The 22,139-nt window shown below is 44.6% G+C and overlaps 1 protein-coding gene across 1 annotated transcript in view; it reads left to right on the top strand.

The window, feature by feature from the left end:
• Positions 1-22,139, top strand: part of NRG2 (neuregulin 2) — a gene marked incomplete at its 5' end in the record, with an annotated part of 35,785 nt that overhangs the window by 11,527 nt on the left and 2,119 nt on the right. Inside the window, 6 exons of the mRNA XM_019620294.1 lie at positions 10,978-11,001; positions 15,031-15,133; positions 16,025-16,148; positions 17,845-17,972; positions 20,420-20,644; positions 21,774-22,136. Of these exons, the coding sequence (XP_019475839.1) occupies positions 10,978-11,001; positions 15,031-15,133; positions 16,025-16,148; positions 17,845-17,972; positions 20,420-20,644; positions 21,774-22,136 (967 nt within the window). The remainder of the gene's footprint in view (positions 1-10,977; positions 11,002-15,030; positions 15,134-16,024; positions 16,149-17,844; positions 17,973-20,419; positions 20,645-21,773; positions 22,137-22,139) is intronic.

The following is a 22,139-nucleotide window of genomic DNA, read 5'->3' as shown; positions in this document are numbered from 1 at the left end:
GTTTTAAAGAGAGGCTTTTTGAAAAAAAGCCACAGAAGAGGCCTTAATTAGTGGGAACCAGAGGAAGAAAGACCTCTCCATGATATCTCCTTGACTGTCAGTGTTGCCTCTGTTACCTCTCAAGAAATCCTGCAGTCCTTGTCCTGAACTGGCAGTAGCAGGAGTCTCATTAGCACATACTAATAGCTGGCTAGGGCTTGCATTAAGCTCTTCTACAGAGTATACAGGCAAGACATTAATGGGCTTTGAAGCCCTTGGGACAGCTTGATTTTTTACATTGCCTTTTGTTTCAAATTGGCTTCCAAAGTTGAAACCTTCATTGATTTATTTTTTTCAGACAAAAACATCTAAGTAAGGTTGTTGTTTTTTTTTTAATGACTCACCAAAAATTTTGTTTTGATATTTAACCCGATGCAGAAGGGTTTCTTTTCCACTTTGGATCCCACAGTGTCAGGGGCCCCAGCTGCAGACGATATTGGGATGCTCACCTGCTGAATCTGATTTGTAGAGTGCTTCATGAGATGATGTCCAACACAGTTAGGTGTTATTGCTACTGTGCTGCAAAAACAGAATGGGTGAACACGAGTTTTATGTCAGAAAACTGCTTTTTCAGAACATTAATAGTGATAGGAAACAGCATGCATTTTTACCCCAGCCTGCAGAATCCAGCTTTTTATGGGAATGAGATTTATTTAAAATTTATTTATATGTTAGAGGAACAGTGCCAACTTTAAAGCTGACACATGTACATTTTCTTGCCTCTATTCTTTTTTAACCACAGGATAGTAAGTTAAAAACAGCTTAACAATCCAGCTTACCTGTCTGAACTTGGATAAAAATCATCTAAGATGATTCATATGTGTTTATAGCTGATTTCACTTTCAGGTCACAGTTGGGTAATATACGTAGCAGCTATAATGCAGCAAAGAATGCACTGAACTTGCCATTCTTCCTATTAGGAAAGGCATTTCACTTGAGTCTGGGTTGTGTGAGTGCTTATTTTCTACTTCAAACAATAATTAGGGCACAGTAGAAGTTGCTGTTGCTCTGTAATTCGCTCTGTTCTTTGTCCCATATGGGTTCTGACAGGTCAAAATTTGAAATGCTTTGAATGAAGTTCAGTCATTTCCATTGGAAATAAAAGAGCTCTGACCTGATTGTTGTTTTGGGAACACTGCCAGCACTTGAAAGATACTTAAATAGTAAGTAATGACACCTACTCTGGTGTTGTATTAAATATATTTGGAGTGTTTTATATTTTCAGGCCTAGATGGAAGGCTCCTGCCTCTTTAACATAAACATTAAATAATACATATTCTGTAGGTATATCTCAAATCTGTGACAGAGCCTCTGAAAAGTAAACTGCATGTAATGCACAATTCTGAAACAATGTGGCAGATACTTAGCTGAATTTGGGCTAGAGCAGGAGGTGGTTGCTGTCTTAGCAGCATCATGCTGGATGTTGTGCATCTTCCTTCTGGGCGCAGCTTCCTGTCTTACCAGTTTGAACCCTTAATCAGATTTTGCACAGGAAAAAAAAAACAACAAATGTTGTCCAGTGTTTCTCATTGTCTGCTTGGAAGTTTGCTTTGAAGGTTTCTTTTCCTCTGATTATCAGAAATTCCTGCTAAATTACTGTAGTTACAAAGATGAAAGATGTATTTAGATTGGTTTTCTTGCATGTGACAATTCTCTGTGTTGCTATTGAAATCACAAGACGAAGCGCCCACTGCTGGACATATTCTGTGCAATGTACCCACTGTGTGAAAATGTTCAATATGGTCTTTTTTCCTATGTTGTGCTCGCACTATTGCTATTTTCTAAGAGATTGGTACAGAGGAACTCACTGTGAATTGTATTATTGGGGTATCCTGGAGACATCCCACTCTGTCCTGACTCAGGCCTTATTTGATTGAATAGCATTTACCTTTGGTAGGAATTTGCAACAGCTGAAGTCAAATGATAATCTCAGTGATTGGTTCCTATCTGCTTGTAAGGAGTGTACATTTCATTTTGCTTGCACTGTCGTGCAAATATACTGGGAAATGTGTGGAGATACTACAGAAAAGAAAAAAAAGGAAAAGAAAAAAAAAGAGAAGTATGCTAGAGCAGCTATTTATCTGCAAAGATGGATGCATTGTGCAAACAGACAACGCTGTCCTGGCCTAGCCAGGAGCATTTCTCAGCAGAGCTGTGGTACCCGACTCAGCTCTTGCAGCCTGCCTGTGTCAATTTGTCTCCCTGATGATCTGCTTCAGCAGGACTCATACCTTGAGGAGCTGTAAGCAGACACATTTATTTTGTGAAGCAGTGGCTGAGCACACATAGACAGCTGATTACCAGTGGCTGGGCAGTGACCTGCTAACTTGCACCAGCACAGATACAGGTGTTGGAGACACTGACACTTAGTATCACACATCTAGTAAGTGTGGGCAAAGACTTAGGAAACTCAAAAGGTTTACCTTGTTTATCATAGGTCAGGTTTATGACGGTATGACAGATGGCTTTGTCACTTTGATAAAAACAGAAAACCCACCAGAAGATACAAGGGAAGAGGAATGTCAAAGAAAATAATTGCGCATTCACTAAGGTTAAAAAAGGTGAAAGGTACATATGTGAGAAGAAAATAATTGCCCTGATGCTGCTTGAAGTCTGCTTAGATCCCTTATGCTTATATGAAATTCCACTGGCCTCAATGGGTCTCTGCACTCTCCTCCATCCACATATATGGAGCTGACAGATCAGGGTTGGAAAATCATGTTAAGGCTTTAAGTAGCCAGTAGGAAGAAAGCCTTACAGAGGCTATAAAATATAACTGAGGGACATTAAAGAAATATTTAATTTAGACTGAAGAGGAATTAATTGCTGTGAACAAACCAGACAGTGACAGTCTGCAATTGCTCTACAAGAGAAGAGTGCTGCGGAAAATGAGAACACAGAGAATTATTTCCATAGATTCTGAGTCATTAAATCATCTTACTAAGATATTTTTCACATCAGATTTGGCATATTTCTGTCTCCACACAGTTATAGTTTCATATATAATTAATATAGTGCATTGTACATACGGTGTACGCATACAGATGTTCTATAAAGTCATATCACAGGCTAGTTTCAGTAGTTAGATCTTGTACTTGTGTATCTATGATGAAACTATAGAGCTGAGAGCCTGTAACTCCAGAATGTGTCCTAAGCCAGAAATCTTCCCTGACCCTGGCCACTGGGATTGCAGTGTGCAGGGGAAGAGGAATCAGCTGTACCAGTAGCCCAAGTTCACGTCATGAACTCTTCTTCTGACCCCTTTTTCTTCATGCCCCCCCTGTTTGCATTGCAACAACAATGAAGCCAGACCCTCATTATTTTTTCAGTGAGCTTTCAGACATCTTTGTTAGAGGTTTGAATCTAAACCTGTGCTCTGGGCTACCTTTCTGGTATACCTTTATATACCTGCTGGCACTCAAGCATGTGGATATAGCTAATTTAACAGCAGTGGTGGTATCGGGATGAGAGTCCCATCCTTTAAAGGAGCTGAGGGTGGTGAGCACAAATTCATAGGTTTAGCTGTCAGAGGTCTCTCCCAGAGCCTTGAGTGCAGGATGAGCTGCATGAGAGATCACGTGTATCTTTGTATGGCTGTCCTTGCACTAGTGAAAATGAAATTTCACATCATGCTGTTGAACCACAGCCTTAGTGAATCCATATCACTAGTAACCAGGGACTGTTTTGCAACTTCAGTGGTTGCAAAATCTATTCTGAGATTAACAGCTCTGAGCTTGGGATCAGAATTCTGCTTTCACATGTGACTGTCCAGCGTCTGCTGACACCAGAGCCGTGCCTGAAGCCTGTGGGCATTCCATGCAAGGGGATTCTTTCCTTGGAGAGTATCTGGATTTGCATGGAACTGTGATTTCCCTGTACTGGGACACCTATAGAAATGGTTCTTCTCTGTCCTCACTTTTATTTTAGAGGACGAAATTATTTTAGGGACTGTATGAAAATACTACTGTTTGTCCCTCTTTCATTTCTTAAGCAATTAGGTACACATTTTTTTCCATTTCTATCTTGTTGGTGTTCTTCAGCACAGAGCTTCCCTGGAAAAAAAAACAAGCAATGTTGGAGGGTTCTCACACAGGCAGTACACTTGCTTAGTAAAACCTTTTGATCTGCTTAGAATCCCTTCCTTTTCACTTCTCTTACTTTGCTATCTCACCTACCAGAGGACCTCCTGGGGTTGTGGTCTTTGCCTTTGCAGTCAGATCTTCATCTCTGCTTGCCCACGTGGGTGAAAAGTTCAGTAACACCACAAGAAAGGTCAGGAAGTCTTTCTGATGTGAGACTTTCTAGCGCATTCTGGAGACTCACCGAATTGACCACTCTCTCCTGGGCTTCATAGGCACAACTGTATCCTGCAGCAATTTCCAGAAGATAGTAGCTTGTCTGAAGTCATTCTTTCATTTCAGAAATGTGCTTTATTTTTAAAGTGGTGCTGACAACAGAATTTCATAGCTGCCTGTTGTACATAAGGCAGTATTTGTAGTTCAGCTTTGTCTTCTACAAGAAGCTTTTCAGGCCTTTGTGAAACCCTGCTGCTGTTTACTAGTAAATTAGCAGGCCTTGCGCTGGCTGGTTGTAAAGGTCTTGGAAAACACATTGCAGCTATTTTATTTCTGAAGGCACAGAGATACCGAAAATTAAACACTGTTAACGCCAACACTTCTCCTAAGTCTTCACATTTGGATTTTTTCCATCAGAGATTTATAGAAAAATTTAAAAACTTGGGATGTAGTTTAATATCTATGCCAATCTCTTGTCTGTAAAATCTGAAATTAAATCTTAATGTTGCTATTTATTCATTTCCCAAAGTCATTGTCACTGATCAAGAGGAGAAATGCCCTCCCATTCATACATTTAGTGAAATACTTTCATTTTCTATTTTCCATTTTTTCTAATTAAAGCTGAAGTCTGTAGCCTGCCAGGAAACATCCTGGAACAGAGCTGATATTCTTATCTGATGTAATCTAGCATGTTCTCCACTTTTATCCCATATTTCATATTGGTTTCTTTACAAATTTTGATTTTAATTCATAGTTGGAGTCTTCCCACTAGCTTGCTTAGGAAGTGCAGAGCAGCATTTTCTGCTACTCCCTGAGAGAACAGGGCTTCCTAAGAGGAGCAAGAGAGCTGCACTTGCTGCATGGCACTCAGTGTCGTCATCTGGAAACAGGCATGAGAAGAGCTTGATCTGAGAAGTCAGTGTCTTGCAGATGCAGAATATCTTGTCATGTCTACTTGCAGTGAGCACTGATAGGAAAATCATCCTCGGTGCCCAGCTTTATGTGTCCTAGGCTCCCTAACTGTAGCCATCAGAGTTTAGTGTACCTCCTGATCAGTTTTCTGTGTGTCAGGACATTTTCTTACAGACATTACAGATTCCTTCCAAGAATAGTTGACAAAAATGGGCATTTCCAAGATGAGAACCACCGTATGTTCTTAACCATGCAGTGCAATGCCTCTGGCTATGATACGTGTAATGATCTCAGCAACACAATTTCTGTGCTACCATAAAATATTTCCTGCAGATCAGACATCTGAGTCTTCTCTTCAGTCATTCTTATAAGGAAGTTAAGTTCATAGATCACTTCCAGCCAGAAAACCATAAACTGTTTCTACTTGCAGTGTCTGGATAAGGCTGCCTTCTCCCCACTGTCTACTTTGTAAGTTTCTCAGCTCCAAGCAGTTTTCCTGTCTGGAAACACAGTCGTGTTAATACAACAGCACGCAAACCAGCTCTAAAGGCGCCAAGTGACCAGGTGTTGAAACAGAGCAGTATAGGTTTATAGGGTGAGAGACTTCTTACTTTCCTTAGGTACAGTGCAATTCACTCTGAAGTCACCAGGATACAACTGCAAGTGTGTTGGCGACTTGCAAAAATGATCCTTTTTGGAATGTTTACTCCTCACATCGCCACCTGACACTGACGTGAGGTGTCTCTGGGAGTAGATGGATGAACACCCCACTTTGCACTCTTCTGGGACTAATGGAAGGTCGAGACCTGAATTCCAGCTTCTCTCTTCATTCATGCAGCAGCAGTTTTGTACCTGCTGATTGCAATATGAGAATGATAATCAGAAGAACACTTCCTTCTTTTTTAACCTACCTTTCTGTTTCCTCCTCAACCTCTCACTCATCTGAACCCTAAAACAATATGAAGCAATATTTCTAGTTCCACAAACATTCTGCAGCTTCCCTTTAATAACATGATAGCTTCTGACCACTTAATTACAGTGTAATTACTACTCTGTGGTGTGGCTGGCTAATAACAGGGTGTTTGTGGTTTATCGTAACAGGATTATTCCTCTGCCCTGGACTGCAGTACAGGTTACCCTTGGGGATCTCCTAAAGTTCATTACTTGCTAATCCACAGAAGCTTGTCAGTACACTATTGTTACATATCTTGACTCCTGAGACCACCGAGTAATTTTTATTCATACAGTACTGGACAAACTAAATGGCTGTACAGTTTATGGAAGGTTCATAGACTACTCAGAGAGCTCATGCAATGTCCAGCCCTTAAGTCATGTGCAGCGTCCTTGGTTCCCAGCATCGTGGGACTGCTCCCAGATGAATTCTGGAGGAAGCCTACACCAGGATGTAGCAAACAGTGGGCAAAGTGAGGTGGGCTGATGGTAGGACTTGATGATCTTAGAGGTCTTTTCCAGCCTTAATGATTCTGTGATTCAATGATTCTCTTGTCAGTACAGTTTATTAGTAGTAATCTTTCTGGTCCTCAGAAGTTACTCCACTTTGTTTCATGCCCTGAGCATACTATGTGACTCAGAGAGCTCAGAGAGCTTGGGTCTGGGGGGTTTGAGATGGAATGACGTGTACGATAGCTACAGATCTTAACTGAATTCTTAAGCAATCAGAAGTTCACGTAGGCACAGGTCCTGTTTTCACAGCCATTTTGCTAAGTCTTCTTCTTAATCATCCTATAAATCTACAATTCAGTGACGCCCATCTTGTCTTGAATTCTTACTCATGTAAAGATATTTTATTTTAGAAGTTTTTTTTCTGTTGATCTTTTGAAGGAGATGAAACACACTCTAGAACATAACATAGTCACAAAGTCTCCATGCATCAGGTAGGTCTTCTGCCCAACAAGAAAAAATCAATAGGTCCATAACGTACTTATCCTACTTAGAGCACCTAAATCCAACTGAATTTTTGCTTTCGATCCACTTCAGCTGAATTTTATTACCTGGAGGAGTCCAGTACAAGATCCTGCATCACCTGGATGTTCAGGAAGCTCTACTTAGAACAGCTGAGTGGTACCGGTCTGAGATGGGATCCAATCTTAATCCCACACAGATGTGCTGAAGCTGAAATGAAAAGCATGAAAATGAAGGATTTTTGTCATCTTTCATGTATTTTCCCTTTTTCCCATCTTCAACTCTCCCATGCTTGCTGCTTTTCTCTGTTGGATGGCCTTCTCTCATATTTACAGCAGTTTGGTGTTAGAATATTTCCAGACTACTAGTCTGGTCTCCTTTGAGATCAACACGGAAGAGTCTAGTGTAGCTTACAGGCACAAGCAATAGCACAAATACTGCAAAGTAATGCATTTCAGAGGCGACTAGATACTCTTTCTTTTACACTGACGGCTGCTTGAGGAAGAATGGATTCTATCTCAAGCTCAGCATTTCCAGAAAGCTTCAACAGGTATAAATGTGACATGATTTTTCAATAAACTTGTCCTTGTTTCAACTGGTTTGGGAAATCTCAGGTGAGGGTGCTCAGCCATAGCTACTTGTCACTGGCCTTGGATCTTGTTTGGAGTTCAGATAGAGGGTTGATGATACGAGAAAAATAATATGTAGAGCTGAGTGCTGTCTCACAGTAATTGATTTGTGTGCTAGCCTCTGGCTATATTGATTCCACTGGAGCTTGTCCTGAGGGACTTGGAGTTCTAGCATGCATTAGTCTGTCTGCATAGATGGGATTCATTTGATTATAGCTATCCCAGAGGCTGGAATGCAATACACTTCCCTACTGCAACCACCTTTACAAGCACGGAGTGGCCGGACAGCCAGGGTGTGTGAGATACAGGCTGATCAGATTGTGGGAGGACACAGTGCAGGTGCTGCACACCATGTTGAGCACCTTCTCCACCTAGCAGCAAATACGACTCAAAGCTTTTAAAGATAAACTACTTTCCCTGATCAATTTTTTTTAAAAAAGTGAAGAACTTCAAACATAGAAATACTTTTTTGCTCCAGACCAAAATAAATTGTTGTCTCTAGGAGAAATTTTGTTTTCTCAAACATGCTTGTTATCAAGTGATACATTATTAATATATCTTGTGCTGTGTGGTACGCTGTGTTCATGAAGATGATACCCTCTGCTCAATGCAGAAGGATTACATTTTACTCGTAGAGATGAGGTCTTCTCATTTGCTTCAGGACAGTAGCCAGTTGAATAATTTTGAACAGTCTGTTCTTTACAGAAGAGGCAAACCTTTCAAATCCCGGAGAACTCCTACAGTGTTTCCTCTCAGTGTCTTTCCTCCATCACTGTCCCAGCAGAAGGCCTTATGTGCCTCACGGCCAGTTTGAGAGGAGCTCCTGAGCAGGGAAAGGAGTGAGTGGCTCCCTTTTGGATTCAGTTATGGGTGATACAGAAGCAATGCCTGTAGCTGCAACAGGCTGACAGTCGCCCTGCTTGTAATATCTTGTGCTGGAACTGTTTTTTTGCATAGTTTTGTTATTATGTTTGTTAGGTGTAACAGAGGAGCAGCTTAGAAAAAATGATATGATGGAAATTTCAGTAGCACCTAATATGGCTCCAGTAATTCCTTTGCAACAGTCAGGAAACGAGAGACTGAGAAAGTCTGAAGTGTTGAGTAGCTGCGTACTTCAGATGCAGGAGCACAAGCAGATTCAAAGCCACTGTTAGGTTTGCAGGTAGAAGCAGTTATGTGCATTCCAGCTGCTGCAGAGTCGCATGGTTTCTCTGCTGCCCAGGGAACCTGTAGCTAAGATCCAACATATGAGCTGGCTGTATCTGTTCTGTGGGACCAGGGAGCCCTAAGAACCTGCAGTTCTAGTGTGAGGGTGCACCATGGGAAGGCTCAAGTTCTGTTTGCACAGATATTCCTGAGTTAACAAAAACCATGAAAACGTTCTAAATTGCATCCATTTGTAGCTGTAGATATGAGAGCAAATCTATCAGGAAGGAACAAATGTTTAGGGAGTATACTGCCATAGAGTATACCAACGTATAGATATTTGGATGAAATTTAATTTATCTCTATATGCAGTTGTCACAATGTCAGGTAGAACAGGTTGCATGATGGTAACATGCTCTAGAGAAAGGTCAAGGTTAGAGGTGATAACCAGAAGGCGTAGGACAGGTGTAACATGTTCAGTTCTCTGCTGTCCACCACATTGAGTCCATGTTCCTGGAACCCACAGGATGTGACTGTGAAATACATGGTAGAGTTCTCCACTCATTTTGCACAAATGTGAGATGTGAAGCAGAGATCAGCCTGGTTTTGTGGCCTTTAAATTATACCAAATTTTATTAAAGAATCAATCCCCCTTCAAAAACAAAAACAAAATCAAAACAAACAAACAAAAAAACCTACCCAACCAACAAACATCAGCACCAATTTGAAGAGAAGAACCTGCTTTAGCTGAAAAGTGTTTTCATGTTCCGTAATGATTAGTGCTAATTTCCCTCCCACACACTCCAGTTTTGAGCAGCACTGAAATAGAAAACCAATCTTTATGTGCAGCAAACAGCAATTTGTATGGAAAATGTAACAAATCAATCTGGACATCTCCGAGCTGAAAATAATCTTGTCCGTATGGTGATTTGGAACAGAAGAGCTCACTTTTATGTGCAATGATAAGTATGGAGAGCTTTAATATTTATGTGGGAAAAAATTGTCTTTAGGTGAGGCTGGTGCCAGGAAAATTAATGAAATTCAAGAATGAATTTTTTTTCAGAAAAAAAAAAAAAAAAGTTGCCTGTTCTGGCCAACGGCACTGTTGATTCATTAGGCAAACCCTGCTCTGCGTAGCAGTGTGTCTGCAAGATGAGCTACAATCGTAATTGTAGTGAATTTGAATCTGAAAGCAGATGCTCCAGTTTGTGCTTTTTCTTTCGCTGTTTTTGGCATGCTTGTTGTTTCTAAAAATGCAGAACCACAGCAGAAGTGAAATTTGGAAGATCACAGACTTGAGGGAAACTTCCAGTGCAATTTGCACTTTTAGATCTGCAAGGGATTCATTACCTTTGCCCAGGCAACTAATCACTTGCAGTATCGGTGGTAGAACTGCAAATCTGTGCTGCTAAGAACAGTACTTCCACAATGTACATGCCGGCAGGAGGTTAGCAGGCCGTGCTGCCAGATGACATTGTGCATCCGAGACCAGACCTGAGGTCATGGGCAGGGAGCTGTGCTTGCAGGCCCCGTGCAAGTGCCTGCACGTGTCTGCTGAGCGCTGCTTTGTGCGCAGCCCCAGGCAGAGAGAAGCATGCTGCCTGTAGAATGCGAATGAATGGTTATCAGGTTCACACGGTCGCTATGTGTTTTGGCCTGTCTGGAGTCAGGAGTTGTTTCAGAACAAGTGTTACCTTTTTTTTTCTTTTTCTTTTTTTTTCCTGCCTAACCTGTAAATTCCACATCAGGTACTAACAAACATGGCTCATCTCAAAAGAATTCATAATTAACTAAAAGAATTCATATTTAACTTCCACTGCAATTTGTTTGGGTCTTCCTTTACATAAGATATAAGCTCTGGTGGGAATTTAAAATGCTCTGAAGCATACACTCTGTTCTGTGTAACTGCTGCTGAGCCTACAGAGATGCTAACCTGCTGTAACTGCACAGTGTGTGTTTGTGTATGAGAGATCTCTGACAGACCTGTTTTTCTTTTTCTCTTTCTCTTCCTTGTCTTCTTTCTGCATTGGCAGAGCATCTTGGATTTGAATTAAAGGGTATGGAACAACCATTCATTTATTAATCAGAAGCCATTAAGAGCTGCCCACATTATATTTACGGCTTTAATGGGATGATTAAAAAATCAACTGTTCTGTTCTTTTCCCTGGCACCGAGACAGATGTTTGGATTAAAAACCAAAATGAAGTAAAAATGCAAAGTCGAAATGTAAAATGATAAAAACGCAGGTGTATTTTTTAGCAGCACTTTTTTCTTTGTTTCGAGCAGCAGCCGGGTGCGTGTGGCATGACTTTAACCAAAATGCAAGGGTTTGTGTTAGTCCTAAAGGCTGCCAGCAGGCACCACTTGGAGACAGGCAGAGGAAGGCGAGTTTTAGGAAGTTTTAGGGCTTTTACAGCGCTGCCATTCTCAGTGCGCCAACATCCACTGTGTCCTATGAAGGGCCAGGAGGGGTTTTGCCATTTCTCCTCCCAAAGGCTGTCTGCTGCCTTCTGTTCTTGATAGGAAGAAACTGACCCATGGAATGTGATGTGTGGTGAGCTACACTGAGCCCGGGGAAGTCAGTGTGATGCTGAGCCGGTGGCAAGCTAAAGCGTGGAAAAACACTGGCTTACAGCCTCTTGGAAACAGGCGACTGTCTGCTCCTACCCAGTTGCTCACAGTCATAGTGTTTTTCCTCCTTTCTCCTAATTCTGTTTTCAGACGTGTATCAAATCTCTCTGAAGTAAGCACCTGGAAAATCAAATCCCTGGGTTAGGTTTCCCTGAGTGTGGGAGGGGCTGCTCACCAAGAACAGAGGTTTGTCTTTATCACTTAGCTTAAAAAAATCGGCCCAGCAATGCCATCTGGAGCAAATCTTCTCATAAAAACACTTCAATTCAATTTGCTAGAGACATGGGGACACCAATATTTCACTTCCGGATGCTAAATTGTCTTCTTGGGGCCCTGAGCCGGAGGGCCATGCACAAGCTGAAGCTGGAGAGGTTGGTCTCTGCTGGTTTTTGCATGCCTTTCTCCCAGGGCTCATGTGTATCGCCAGCAGCTTGTTCCTGCTGCAGAAAATGAATGCATTTCGTGTTTCAGAGAAAGTGGTGCTGCTAATACTAATACACTTACATAAATGTTAAAATTAAGGATTTTTGACATCCCTTTTTTGTTGACTTTTGTCCTTTTCCTCATCCATTCTCAATGTCATCACAGAACCGCACACATCCCATTCCCAGTCTGCAGTTGTCTCTTCTCTGCCATTCGTCTTTCACTTTCATGCGTTGCTGTGAATCCATGGCTGGACTGTGGACTGTGACATTATGTGACACAACATGGTTTGTTCGTAGTGTTTGCTGCTGTAGAGTGACAATGCTGCTGATGAAGATGTGGCATTTTAGAGCACGCAGACACAAATGGACAAGTCCTGCTCCAGGATCTTACCTTCTCAAACACAGAATTGCAGAAAGCATCCTCCTGTTTTCTATGTCTTTGTCAAGATGATTTTATGCAGCACGAAGATAATATTTTACCAAGCATCAACTGTAATGAGATGTTAGGAGCTGAGCTAAATTACTGACAGCAGGTCATTTAATTTTTCATTTTTGCAGTAGTGATTGCACAGCCTCCAGCTTCACTGCTTCACACAGCAGAGCTGTCAGCTCAGGGAAGAGCACCTGAGTCTGCATTTCTGATGAACTGAATTATTGCCCTTACAATTCAGGTGGGAGTTCAGGAGAGCCAGACATACAGGGTTCTGTACCCACATGACTGCCTGAACAGAGGTCAGGGTTTGAGCCTTGGATGAAAATTTTTTTTTAATGTAGCTAACAGGCTAAAACACTTCATGGTTTTGATGGCTTTGCTCTTTGTCCCTCTCCGTTCCATAATTCAAACAGAAGGATTTAAACTTGTAAAAAAAAGTCTTTATAGCAAGAAATGTAGCTGGTAAAGAGGCTTTGAAAATAATTGGCTTCATGGATTGATCTATGGTGAAAAATGTCCTTCTTCCCACCCTGTTAGTTGTAATTGGTGAAGAAATACAGTTGGGTAGCAGCTAAATTCTTGCCCAGTGCCATCTGTACCCAGGACATGACCCTATCTGGTTTTGATGCTGATAAAATCTCTGAGGTTCCTGTCTGAAGGAAATAGCTGTCCAGCTGTAAGCCAGGTCCCAGACCTGTGCAAGAGCAAGAAAACTTGTCTGCCATGGTTGCTGATGCCTGGAATAGGACCTCCCTGATATGAGCTGGTCCTGCACCATCCAGGCTCTGGCCTGAGGCAGTGCAGGTGGCTGCTGGAATTGCTGCAGCCCAATCACCTGCAAAGCAATTTGTGGCTCACATCGGCTGTGGAGATGGAGTCTGGGGTCTGGCTGCCCATGTCCCTTGTGCATGGGGGGGCGTGCTTCTGGTCAAGCTCCACCAGCACTCAGAGAGCCTTATCAAGCCAAAGGCCAGGGCACCGGCAAGAAGGGTGTACATTTATTTCTTTAAACTGTAGCTTTGCAACAGAAGCATGAAGCAAGCACTCCTGATGATATTTTGCATCCTCACATCAGGATGGTTATATATTTGCAGCCCCTGGTTTAGCAATTCTTCCTTCATTTCCATTTTGATTGCTAGACAAAGATAAACATTTTTCTCAGCACTTCTATTTTTTTTTATTTTTTTCCAAAAAGCACTTTCTAAATTGGAAATATGAGATTAGTCTAAATATTTCTTGATCTGGAATACTTTGTTACTTCTCCACTGGTCTTTTTCTGGAGTCTGGCCCTACTTCTAGTTGATGCTGGCACCTGAAACTAGACCTGTTTCTCTTCTGGTTTTATATTTCATTGTTTTTGTAGCTCTGGGAATATCACATATTCCATTGAAAGTATCTAGTGTGTGCCAGTGGAACGTGCCGAGCACTGCAACCGTGGCACAAGCTTTATTGCCTGATCAACATGAAAAAAAAATTCAGTGAATATTAGAGAAGACACAAAGCCCAGAGGCTTTACAATTAACAGATAGTATGGAGACACAAGCACGTTGGCTGTAGGTGCTAAAATACAAGGCTCATGGCAGCTGTGGACTAGATCCTTCTCTTCTCACCAGACTGCCATTGCTAGTCTCAGTGAAGGTAGCTGGATTTGCTGAGAAGAACATCTGTTTTGGAGTAGCCATAACCATGAAATCGCTGCCTAGGTGTGGTTCAGTCACACAGCAGCTGGTATCCTGCCATTTTCTTGGAGCTTTGCTTATTTGGAATGAATTACCTGCCTTTTAGCAAGGTCTGGGTTCTGATGCAAATGATTGACTTTCCTGGTTTGAAAGGCAGTCCATGACAAATAGTGGTATCTGAAAGAAGCAGCAGCATGCTGCTTGAATTTTGTGTGTGCATCTGGGCTACCCAGTGCAATGGAATTAATCATTTCCTAGGGCTTCATTAAAAATCCACAACTGCAGTTGGTTACTGTATTTTAATTACTCCACTTCTTTTTCTTTGTCTAATGTGCTATCACTTTTCCATCTTCGTTCTGCTTTTTGACTGCTTTAGGATGTCCCTTCCAGCACCTGCATGCTTTGGGGCCTGTTGCTCGGTGGTTGCAGCGCACCGCTGAACTCCAGGGCGTGCAGGGCTGCGAGGAAAAGGCATTCTGAGTCCGTCAGAGCAGAGAGCTGTGAGGAGAGCATCACAGGGATGTTTGGTACGTGGTGGATGCTCAAGGGCTTCCTTCTTAGACTACCAAGCTACCGAGAAAAGGGGATCTGCTGGAAAGGAAAGGAAACTCATGGGGCTCTCTGAGATTAGTCACCGAGTAATGCTGTGGGAAAAGAAGAGAAAGCCAGAAGCGTGCTTGAGAAGGGCTGAGCTACTGAGGGCAAGGGTTGAGCTACAGAGAGACAAAAGGATTGAGGAGTGCTTGAGGGGTGAGCAAGGCTGGGCCAGCTGGCCTCAGGTTTGGGCAGCAGATTAGTAGGAGGTGTGGCTGAGTCCTACTCTCCATCTCACTCTCATACAGTGCTGGGTCCTGTGCAGCCAGGCGCGTTGGGGTGCTGGAGCCTGATTGCAACTGATTTCTTTCTCTCCATTTGCAGAGGCAGAGGAGCTCTACCAGAAAAGAGTTTTAACCATCACAGGAATCTGTGTTGCCTTGCTTGTGGTGGGCATCGTCTGTGTGGTAGCTTACTGTAAAACCAAGTGAGTATGTGTGGTTAACAAACAATAACTGGTGAGAAATTACTGAGTGGCAGTGATTGTGTGTCATGCTTTCATGGTGTTCACCCAAATGCTGTTTTAAGGAGATGCTGTGCTGTGATATTCCCAGCAAAGTCTCTAAAGGGGGCCAATGAAGCCATCAACCATTCTGTCTGAGCAGGAAGTTTCCCATTTCTGTATCCCCTGAATCAGTATCCAAGCCAGGTGATGGCATGTGGCTGGGAGAAGCTGTCCCCTGAGTCAACAGAAGCACAGTGGGTTAATGCCCAGGAACTATGGGCTCAGTTGTTTACAGTTTTGGAACTTCCAGAGCAACAATGATTGAGCAAGAGGCTTGGGGACCTCTTTCATGGCCAGCCTCCCCTGATTGGACAGCACCTTTCTCCCCATGTGCACCTCACCTGTGTTTGGAACGTCCATCTATTAGGAAGCCTTGTGAAGTTGATGTCCTCCCAGGGAGGCTTTCCTGTATTGTGCTTAATGCAGGACAGGAGCCTTGCCACCAAGGGCAAGCCAGGATGGTTCCCCTTTCTCTTCTCCCCACTTCTCTGCGCCCAGCCCCATGCTCCCCCTGCCTCCACTGCATTGTCTTGGGGCTTGTCTTGCAAAAGAAGACCATGGACCCAACTATGTGAATTGCCTATAGCAGGAAACATTCACATTTCTTTGGAAAAGCAGCATAAGTGGCTAATGTTGAATGTCTTGCTTTCTCCTGTTCACAGCTTTCCACAAACACCGTTGAAACATGAAATGTGTCTGAGAGATGAATGAAAACCTGGTTGCTACCTCCTTTATCATCTGCTTCCTCCGGAGACACTTGGGCTCCATGGGAGAAATCCTCCTAATTTACTTTTTTTCCTTTCCTTTTTAAAGGAAGCAAAGAAAACAGATGCATAATCATTTACGACAGAACATGTGTCATGCCCATCAGAACAGGAGCCTTGCAAATGGGCCAAGCCATCCGCGTTTGGATCCAGAGGAAATCCAAATGGCTGATGTAAGACCTTCTATAAGACCCTGTATTTTATTGAGTGCTCACTGTCTGTGAGGGATTTGATGTGGATTTGCATGCTTGCACCTGCTGTGCCTGTGCATGAGGAACAAAATACAACTTGAAGAAAAGGATGAGATTCTGCATGGAAACATTTCCCAAAACAAAATCTAGAGGGAATCGTGATTTTACTTTGACACTCTGAGCATGAGGTTTGGGCCCTCAGGACAGGTTTGTTTTGATGAGTAAGTGTGATCCTGGTATCCTCCCTGGAAGACATTCCCGATGTTTCCTGCTTATTAAGCTGTCCTGTCGAGCTTCATTTCATGGCATGATAAATAGGGTTAGCACAGCAGAGGCTCAGCCACCGCTGACACCGACTGTGTCACTGTGGTGATCCGATCAGCTCCATGTCTGTCCACCTGCACGGCCCAGCTGCTCCTGTGCAAGGTGGGACAACCCAGTGGGGTGCCAGTGTCACTCTATTGAGAACCATCTAAGTATTTAGGATTGGACCCAGGAAAGCCGTTCAGCCACTCCCGAAACGGGAGAATCCATTGAGCTCTGTGTTCTTGTTCTCAACATGCTTAAGTGCCTTGCTTGGACTAAGACACTGAACGGGATCAGAAAAAGGGAGAGGGAAGGCAGACCTGAAGCTGAAGGTGTATTCCTTCCGGCTGAGGTTTGCAGTTTCCCAGCTTCTGAATATTTGCTTTGGAAATTTCCTTTTGCCTTCTCTTAGTGTTTTCTATGTGCAAAGGTTCATGTGCCATGCACAGGGGCACTGATTGCTGATAGAAAGCACAATCGTAGAATCATAGATTAGGATTGGAAGTGTCCTTAACGATTGTCCTGCTGTGAGAAGGAATACCTCCCACCAGCTCAAGCTGCCCAGGATTCCACCCAGCCTGGCTTAACCGCTGCCAGGGATGGACATCCATAACTTCCCTGGGCAGTGTGTGCCAAGGCCTCATCGCTTCTGAGTAAAGAACATCTTCATATGTCTAAGCTAAACCTCCCCTCTTTCAGTTACAAACCATTACCCCGTGTCCTATCACTACATGCCCTTGTAGAATCAGCATCCTGAATGAGGTACAAGCTCTCCTGGGTCACCCTTGTGATGCTGAAATTTAGTTAAGTGGATAGTTGTCCATGAAGGATAAGGGAAAGGAAATTTAAAGATTCACAGCCATATGACTCCAAAATATTGTCTCCTGCAGAGGCTTAGTCTCTCTATGGAAAGCATGGCTGATCCTGCTTACTGCTAGGTGAAGGGATATTTCAGAATAAATATTTGTATTACACTTGGTATGGCAGTAGGACTTGTGTCTATGACAGATTGCATGCGGTTGCCTTGTTGCTGGCACTCTGTCGGGTGTATAACCTCCTGCAAACAGATGGATTTCTGCTCAGTAGCATCAGCTATATGTGCTCCCACAGCAATCTGGGGAAACCCTTGGCTCTTTGTAACCCTCTGTAGTTCCTGTATCATAGCTCCTTTCCAATGTCCAAAGTGCAGAGGCAGAGGGGAGGGCACTGCATGACATTTTTCAGTCTCCTTGTCGCCTCCTGTGGGGCATGGAGCTGCAGAGTTCACTCAGTCCTCTTGTGATTTCACCAGAAGCAATCCAGCCAGCAGAATTTGGCTGTGGCAGTGCTGGTAAGCTATTGGCTGATCTATGTGGTTCTTCATATTTTACAGTATATTTCTAAGAATGTTTCTGCCACTGAACACGTGATCCGGAGGGAAACAGAGACAACCTTTTCAGGAAGTCACTCCTGCTCACCGTCACATCACTGCTCCACAGCCACTCCAACATCCAGCCAGAGGTGATGTATGCCATTCACACTGAACTACTGCTTGCCTTAGGATGCTGTGAGATTCAAAGCCAGTAAAAGGGTTTCCTTTCACCTCTCTCTCTGATTTTACTTGATGTTTGGCATCACACCATCATACAGGCCATGCCAATGCTTGCAGATCAGATTGTGTTGCTGGCATAACCAATTAGTGAGATGTGTGGAAAGGTGTGGAAAGGTGTGATCCTTGATCTGCAGCAAAGAGCCAGCAGGAGTTCATAGCATTGAGATAGTTGGGAAGTAGGAGGAAATGAAGGAAATTTCATGCCTTGCACAAGCTCAGGTAAATAGGAGGATGCATCTGGGGATGGTTTTGCAAGTTGTGGTTGCAATTACACTGCATGCCTGTGTTAATTCGTTAAGTATGCACAGGTTATTAATATAATGCTAAATATCTCATTTAGCATCTATTTGCCTTGCATAAGGTAGAACATGACAAATACCACATTTTATTATTATTTATTTATTTGTTTGTTTGTTTGTTTGTTTATTTTTGCCTAGTTCTGCAAAGCTAGGAAATGAAGTTTTCACCAGGAAAAAAAAAACCAAAAACAACAGTAACTTTTCCATTTTAAGGTAGCCATCTTGGGGGAGAGCAGCCTGACTCAGTAGCTGAAGTTCTCACTGGATTTGAGTGCATTTGTATTGCAGATGGAACTTCTTCGTTTTTGTGGTGCCCAGAAAAGTCCTTCAACTGCTCTAGAGAAAGCCCTGTACTGTTTGGAGCTGGGTTGTTCAGGTTCTCGGTCTTGAGTAGCTCTTGTGCTTCTTCCAGTAAGCAACAGTGTTACCCTATGAGATTGCCTGCTTTTGAGAAATGACTGTGAGGTGCAGGGGAGCCCTATCTACCTCCTGTCAGTGATCACACTGGATCCGCTGATGGACTTTGTCAAGCAAAAGATGTTCTGGCTTATTTACTATTAGCCCAGTGTGTTTGTATCCACTTGTCCAGTCCTTTCAGGTAAAGCTCAAAGATGTGTCCCAGCAGATTTCTTCCAGGTTCAAGTATTCATTAGGTAGTGGAACAACTTCAGATATCAAACTTGGGTTTTCAGGTAAATTCCTCCCCAGATTCCAACTGACTCAACCTCCAGTGAGCAGAGAGGGAGCCAAGAATGACTTTTTGGGCTGGAAATGCCTGCCTTTAGCCAGGGAAATCTTACCCTTGGTGGGCAGATGGTGTCTTTTCCAGGCTTTTTGTTTGAATTTTTACACTTCAACCCAAGCCTTGCTAGGTGTGTGCAGGCTTGAGCAAGGTGTACAGAGGCTCGTCTTCCTGCAGGGCTGCACCTTGATGGCATTACAGTCTGACTTCAAAGTCCTCGGACTCCATGGTCATCTCTGGGCACATCTGAAGATGCAAAGTTGTGTCTGAAGGGCAGCGTTAATACATGCCAGGTGTGGGAAGCACCTTCCTTGCATAGCCTCTGGTCCGGGCTACCTGCCATATAAATTTTCCTGAGTCAAGTGCAGCAAGCAGATGTTTCTTGAAGTCATGCCAGAGGCAAACTGCTGGCCGGATCAGGTTCCATTTTACTCAATCAGCTCATACTCTAATGAGGATACTTTTTGAAGTTATAAATTAATGTCATGGTTGCAACCAAGCATGTGCCCAGAGCCATTAATAATTAACACATTCTTGGGAAGTTTTAATGAGGCCTCTGTAAACCCCCACGCCAAACCCTCTGCCAGCACAGCTCCATCCGGTGCCATCTGGAGTTCAGAGCTGTTGCTCCTGTGGGTTGTGTGTTTATGCCACAGGAGAGCAGTCGGTCTGGTGGTGGTGTGGGTGCAGGACTCCATGCTCTCCCATTGTGTGCGTGTGGGATGTCATCTCTACACCAAGCCAAGGGCAGGGATAACTCCAAGCGCTGCCCAACAGTACCCAGCATAGTGTAGTTGTTGTCTAGCTCCTTGAGCATGTGTTGCTGCCAAAGCCTTTTATAAATGAATAGCAATGCTTATCTGTGTTGGTCACAATGTAATTCTGAGCCTTTTCTTCTGACTCTGTTCTGGTGGCATTTCAGAAGGAGCTGTTTCTTGGCAGTGTCTGCAGTGGCATTTTTGAAAGTCCTCTGCAGCCTTGTTTTGGCATGGCCTGTGCATCGCTCTGCACCAAAATAAAGCAGAATTGCCCAGGCCACCCTGCAGAGGCTGTCCTACCCTGTCCCCAGCTGTCAGGAGGGGGTGCACTAAATACCCCGTCTGCACTGGGCTGCCTTTCTCTGTCTTCTAATCATAGCTCCAAGAAACAGTAAGGAAAGGCATGTCAAAATTGGGCCTCCCTGGTCCAATGCATTCCAGCGAGAGAGAGAAAGGAGACATCAGTTCAGGGTGAGATTTGTGGCTGTGTGTGGCTTTTTGGAGAAGGCATTGGCAGAGATTCCTTGTTCACTGTCCCTGTGGGCTTTGATTCACAGACATGAAAGCCACACCTGGAGCCTGGAGCGGACGGAGAGCCTGACTTCCGATTCCCAGTCCGGGATCATGCTGTCCTCGGTGGGAACCAGTAAATGCAACAGCCCTGCTTGTGTGGAGGCGCGGGCCCGCCGTGGGGCTGCCTTCTGCATTGAGGACTCGCGGCGGCCCACGACGCAGTACCGCGACTCCGTGGACTCACTGCGGGACTCACCGCACAGCGAGAGGTCAGACCCCATGCAGCCCTGCTCCGCTGTGCCAGGCAAAACCTCCACCCAGGCCTAGCACATGGCTCCTGTGGCAGTGCAGGAGAAACCCCGGCTCTGCTCTTGGAAGAAGCCATGGCCCCAGGAGCCGCTTTGGTAGGGGCAGCAGTGTGCTTTGCACCGTGCCAGGGGTGCCCCTGCTAACCAGGAGGCCGTGTAGGTTTGGTGCACAGGTTTGGGAGCAGCTGAAAATATCTTGTTACAGCCGGTTAATTAAATCTGGCTGAGCTACCGGGTGGTGAGTACAGCCCAGGCTCTGGCAGAGGGGGAGGCAGATAGCTGAGACACAGCTCAATCCAAGGCTGAGCCTCACCGTGATCCTTAGGGTGAGGAGCAAGTCCTCCACATACCTCTGGGTGGGATGGGGAGCAGACATGCTGCTTGTCTGCAGCCTGGGGATGGGGTTCAGTGTGACTCAGCTCTGGGACACTGTCAGCCAGTGGCAGCTGTTCTCTTCATGGGCCTGGCTCCTCGTGTTGCAGAAGCACATCTCCATGGTGCTGCAGCCTGGGCGGCCATCTAACCAGTTCCAGGCATTTCCCCTCAAAACAGTAGGACTGGTCCAGTGAAGGCAAGTCATTCTCTTGTTTCTTTTCCGGGTCCATTCAGATGGCCTGCACAGACATCTCAGACTCCATGAGACATGAGGAGCGATAGGTTAACCCAGGGAGTGGGAGCAGGCTGAAATGAGTGGAGACAACACACGCTGGCTTTACTGAGTGAAAAATAAAACCGGTACTTAGAAGGAGGTGATGCCAAAGGAAAGCGTATACAGAGAGGGGCCAGACCACTAAGCCACCATGCTGATGTAAGTAGAGTAGATGAAGGCTTGTAGAGGCCTTTTGTATGGAAGATTTTTGCAAAGTTAGGTGAAGCAGTACCCAGACTTCAGCATGTGAGGGCCTGTGGGGGCCCTTCCCTGGGTAAGCGTGACAGTTGCAGAGGGAGCAGAAGGCAATGGTGGGCAACCAATGGGTGGGAATTGCGATGTCCTGGGTAAGGCTCAGTCCTGATGGCCACGCTGGGCTCTCCCCGAGACCCCCTGGGCTGCGGGCTGCTCAGCGTCCAAATGGAGCCGTTCCTTTTTCAGGTACGTGTCGGCCCTGACCACACCAGCACGCCTGTCGCCTGTCGACTTCCACTACTCGATGGCGGCGCAGGTGCCCACCTTCGAGATCACCTCCCCCAACTCCGCGCACGCCGTCTCCCTGCCGCCAGCAGCCCCCATCAGCTTCCGCGTGGAGGAGCAGCAGCCCCTGCTGCGGCGATACCAGCTGCCCTTCCAGGACACGCAGCGCTATGACAGCTACTACCAAAGGAAGACCTACCTGAACGACAGCATGGGGAGCCTGCCCTCCAGCCCCTTCCGCATCACGGAGGACGACGAATATGAGACGACGCAGGAGTACGTCACAGCGCTAGAGCAGCCAAAGAAAACAGCCAGCAGCAACAGGCG

This window comes from Meleagris gallopavo, chromosome 15 (genome assembly GCF_000146605.3).
Source record: "Meleagris gallopavo isolate NT-WF06-2002-E0010 breed Aviagen turkey brand Nicholas breeding stock chromosome 15, Turkey_5.1, whole genome shotgun sequence".
In the NCBI taxonomy this organism is placed as follows: Eukaryota; Metazoa; Chordata; class Aves; order Galliformes; family Phasianidae; genus Meleagris; species Meleagris gallopavo.
Note: the sequence above shows the minus strand (reverse complement) of the source record. Positions and strands in the feature narration are given on the sequence as shown.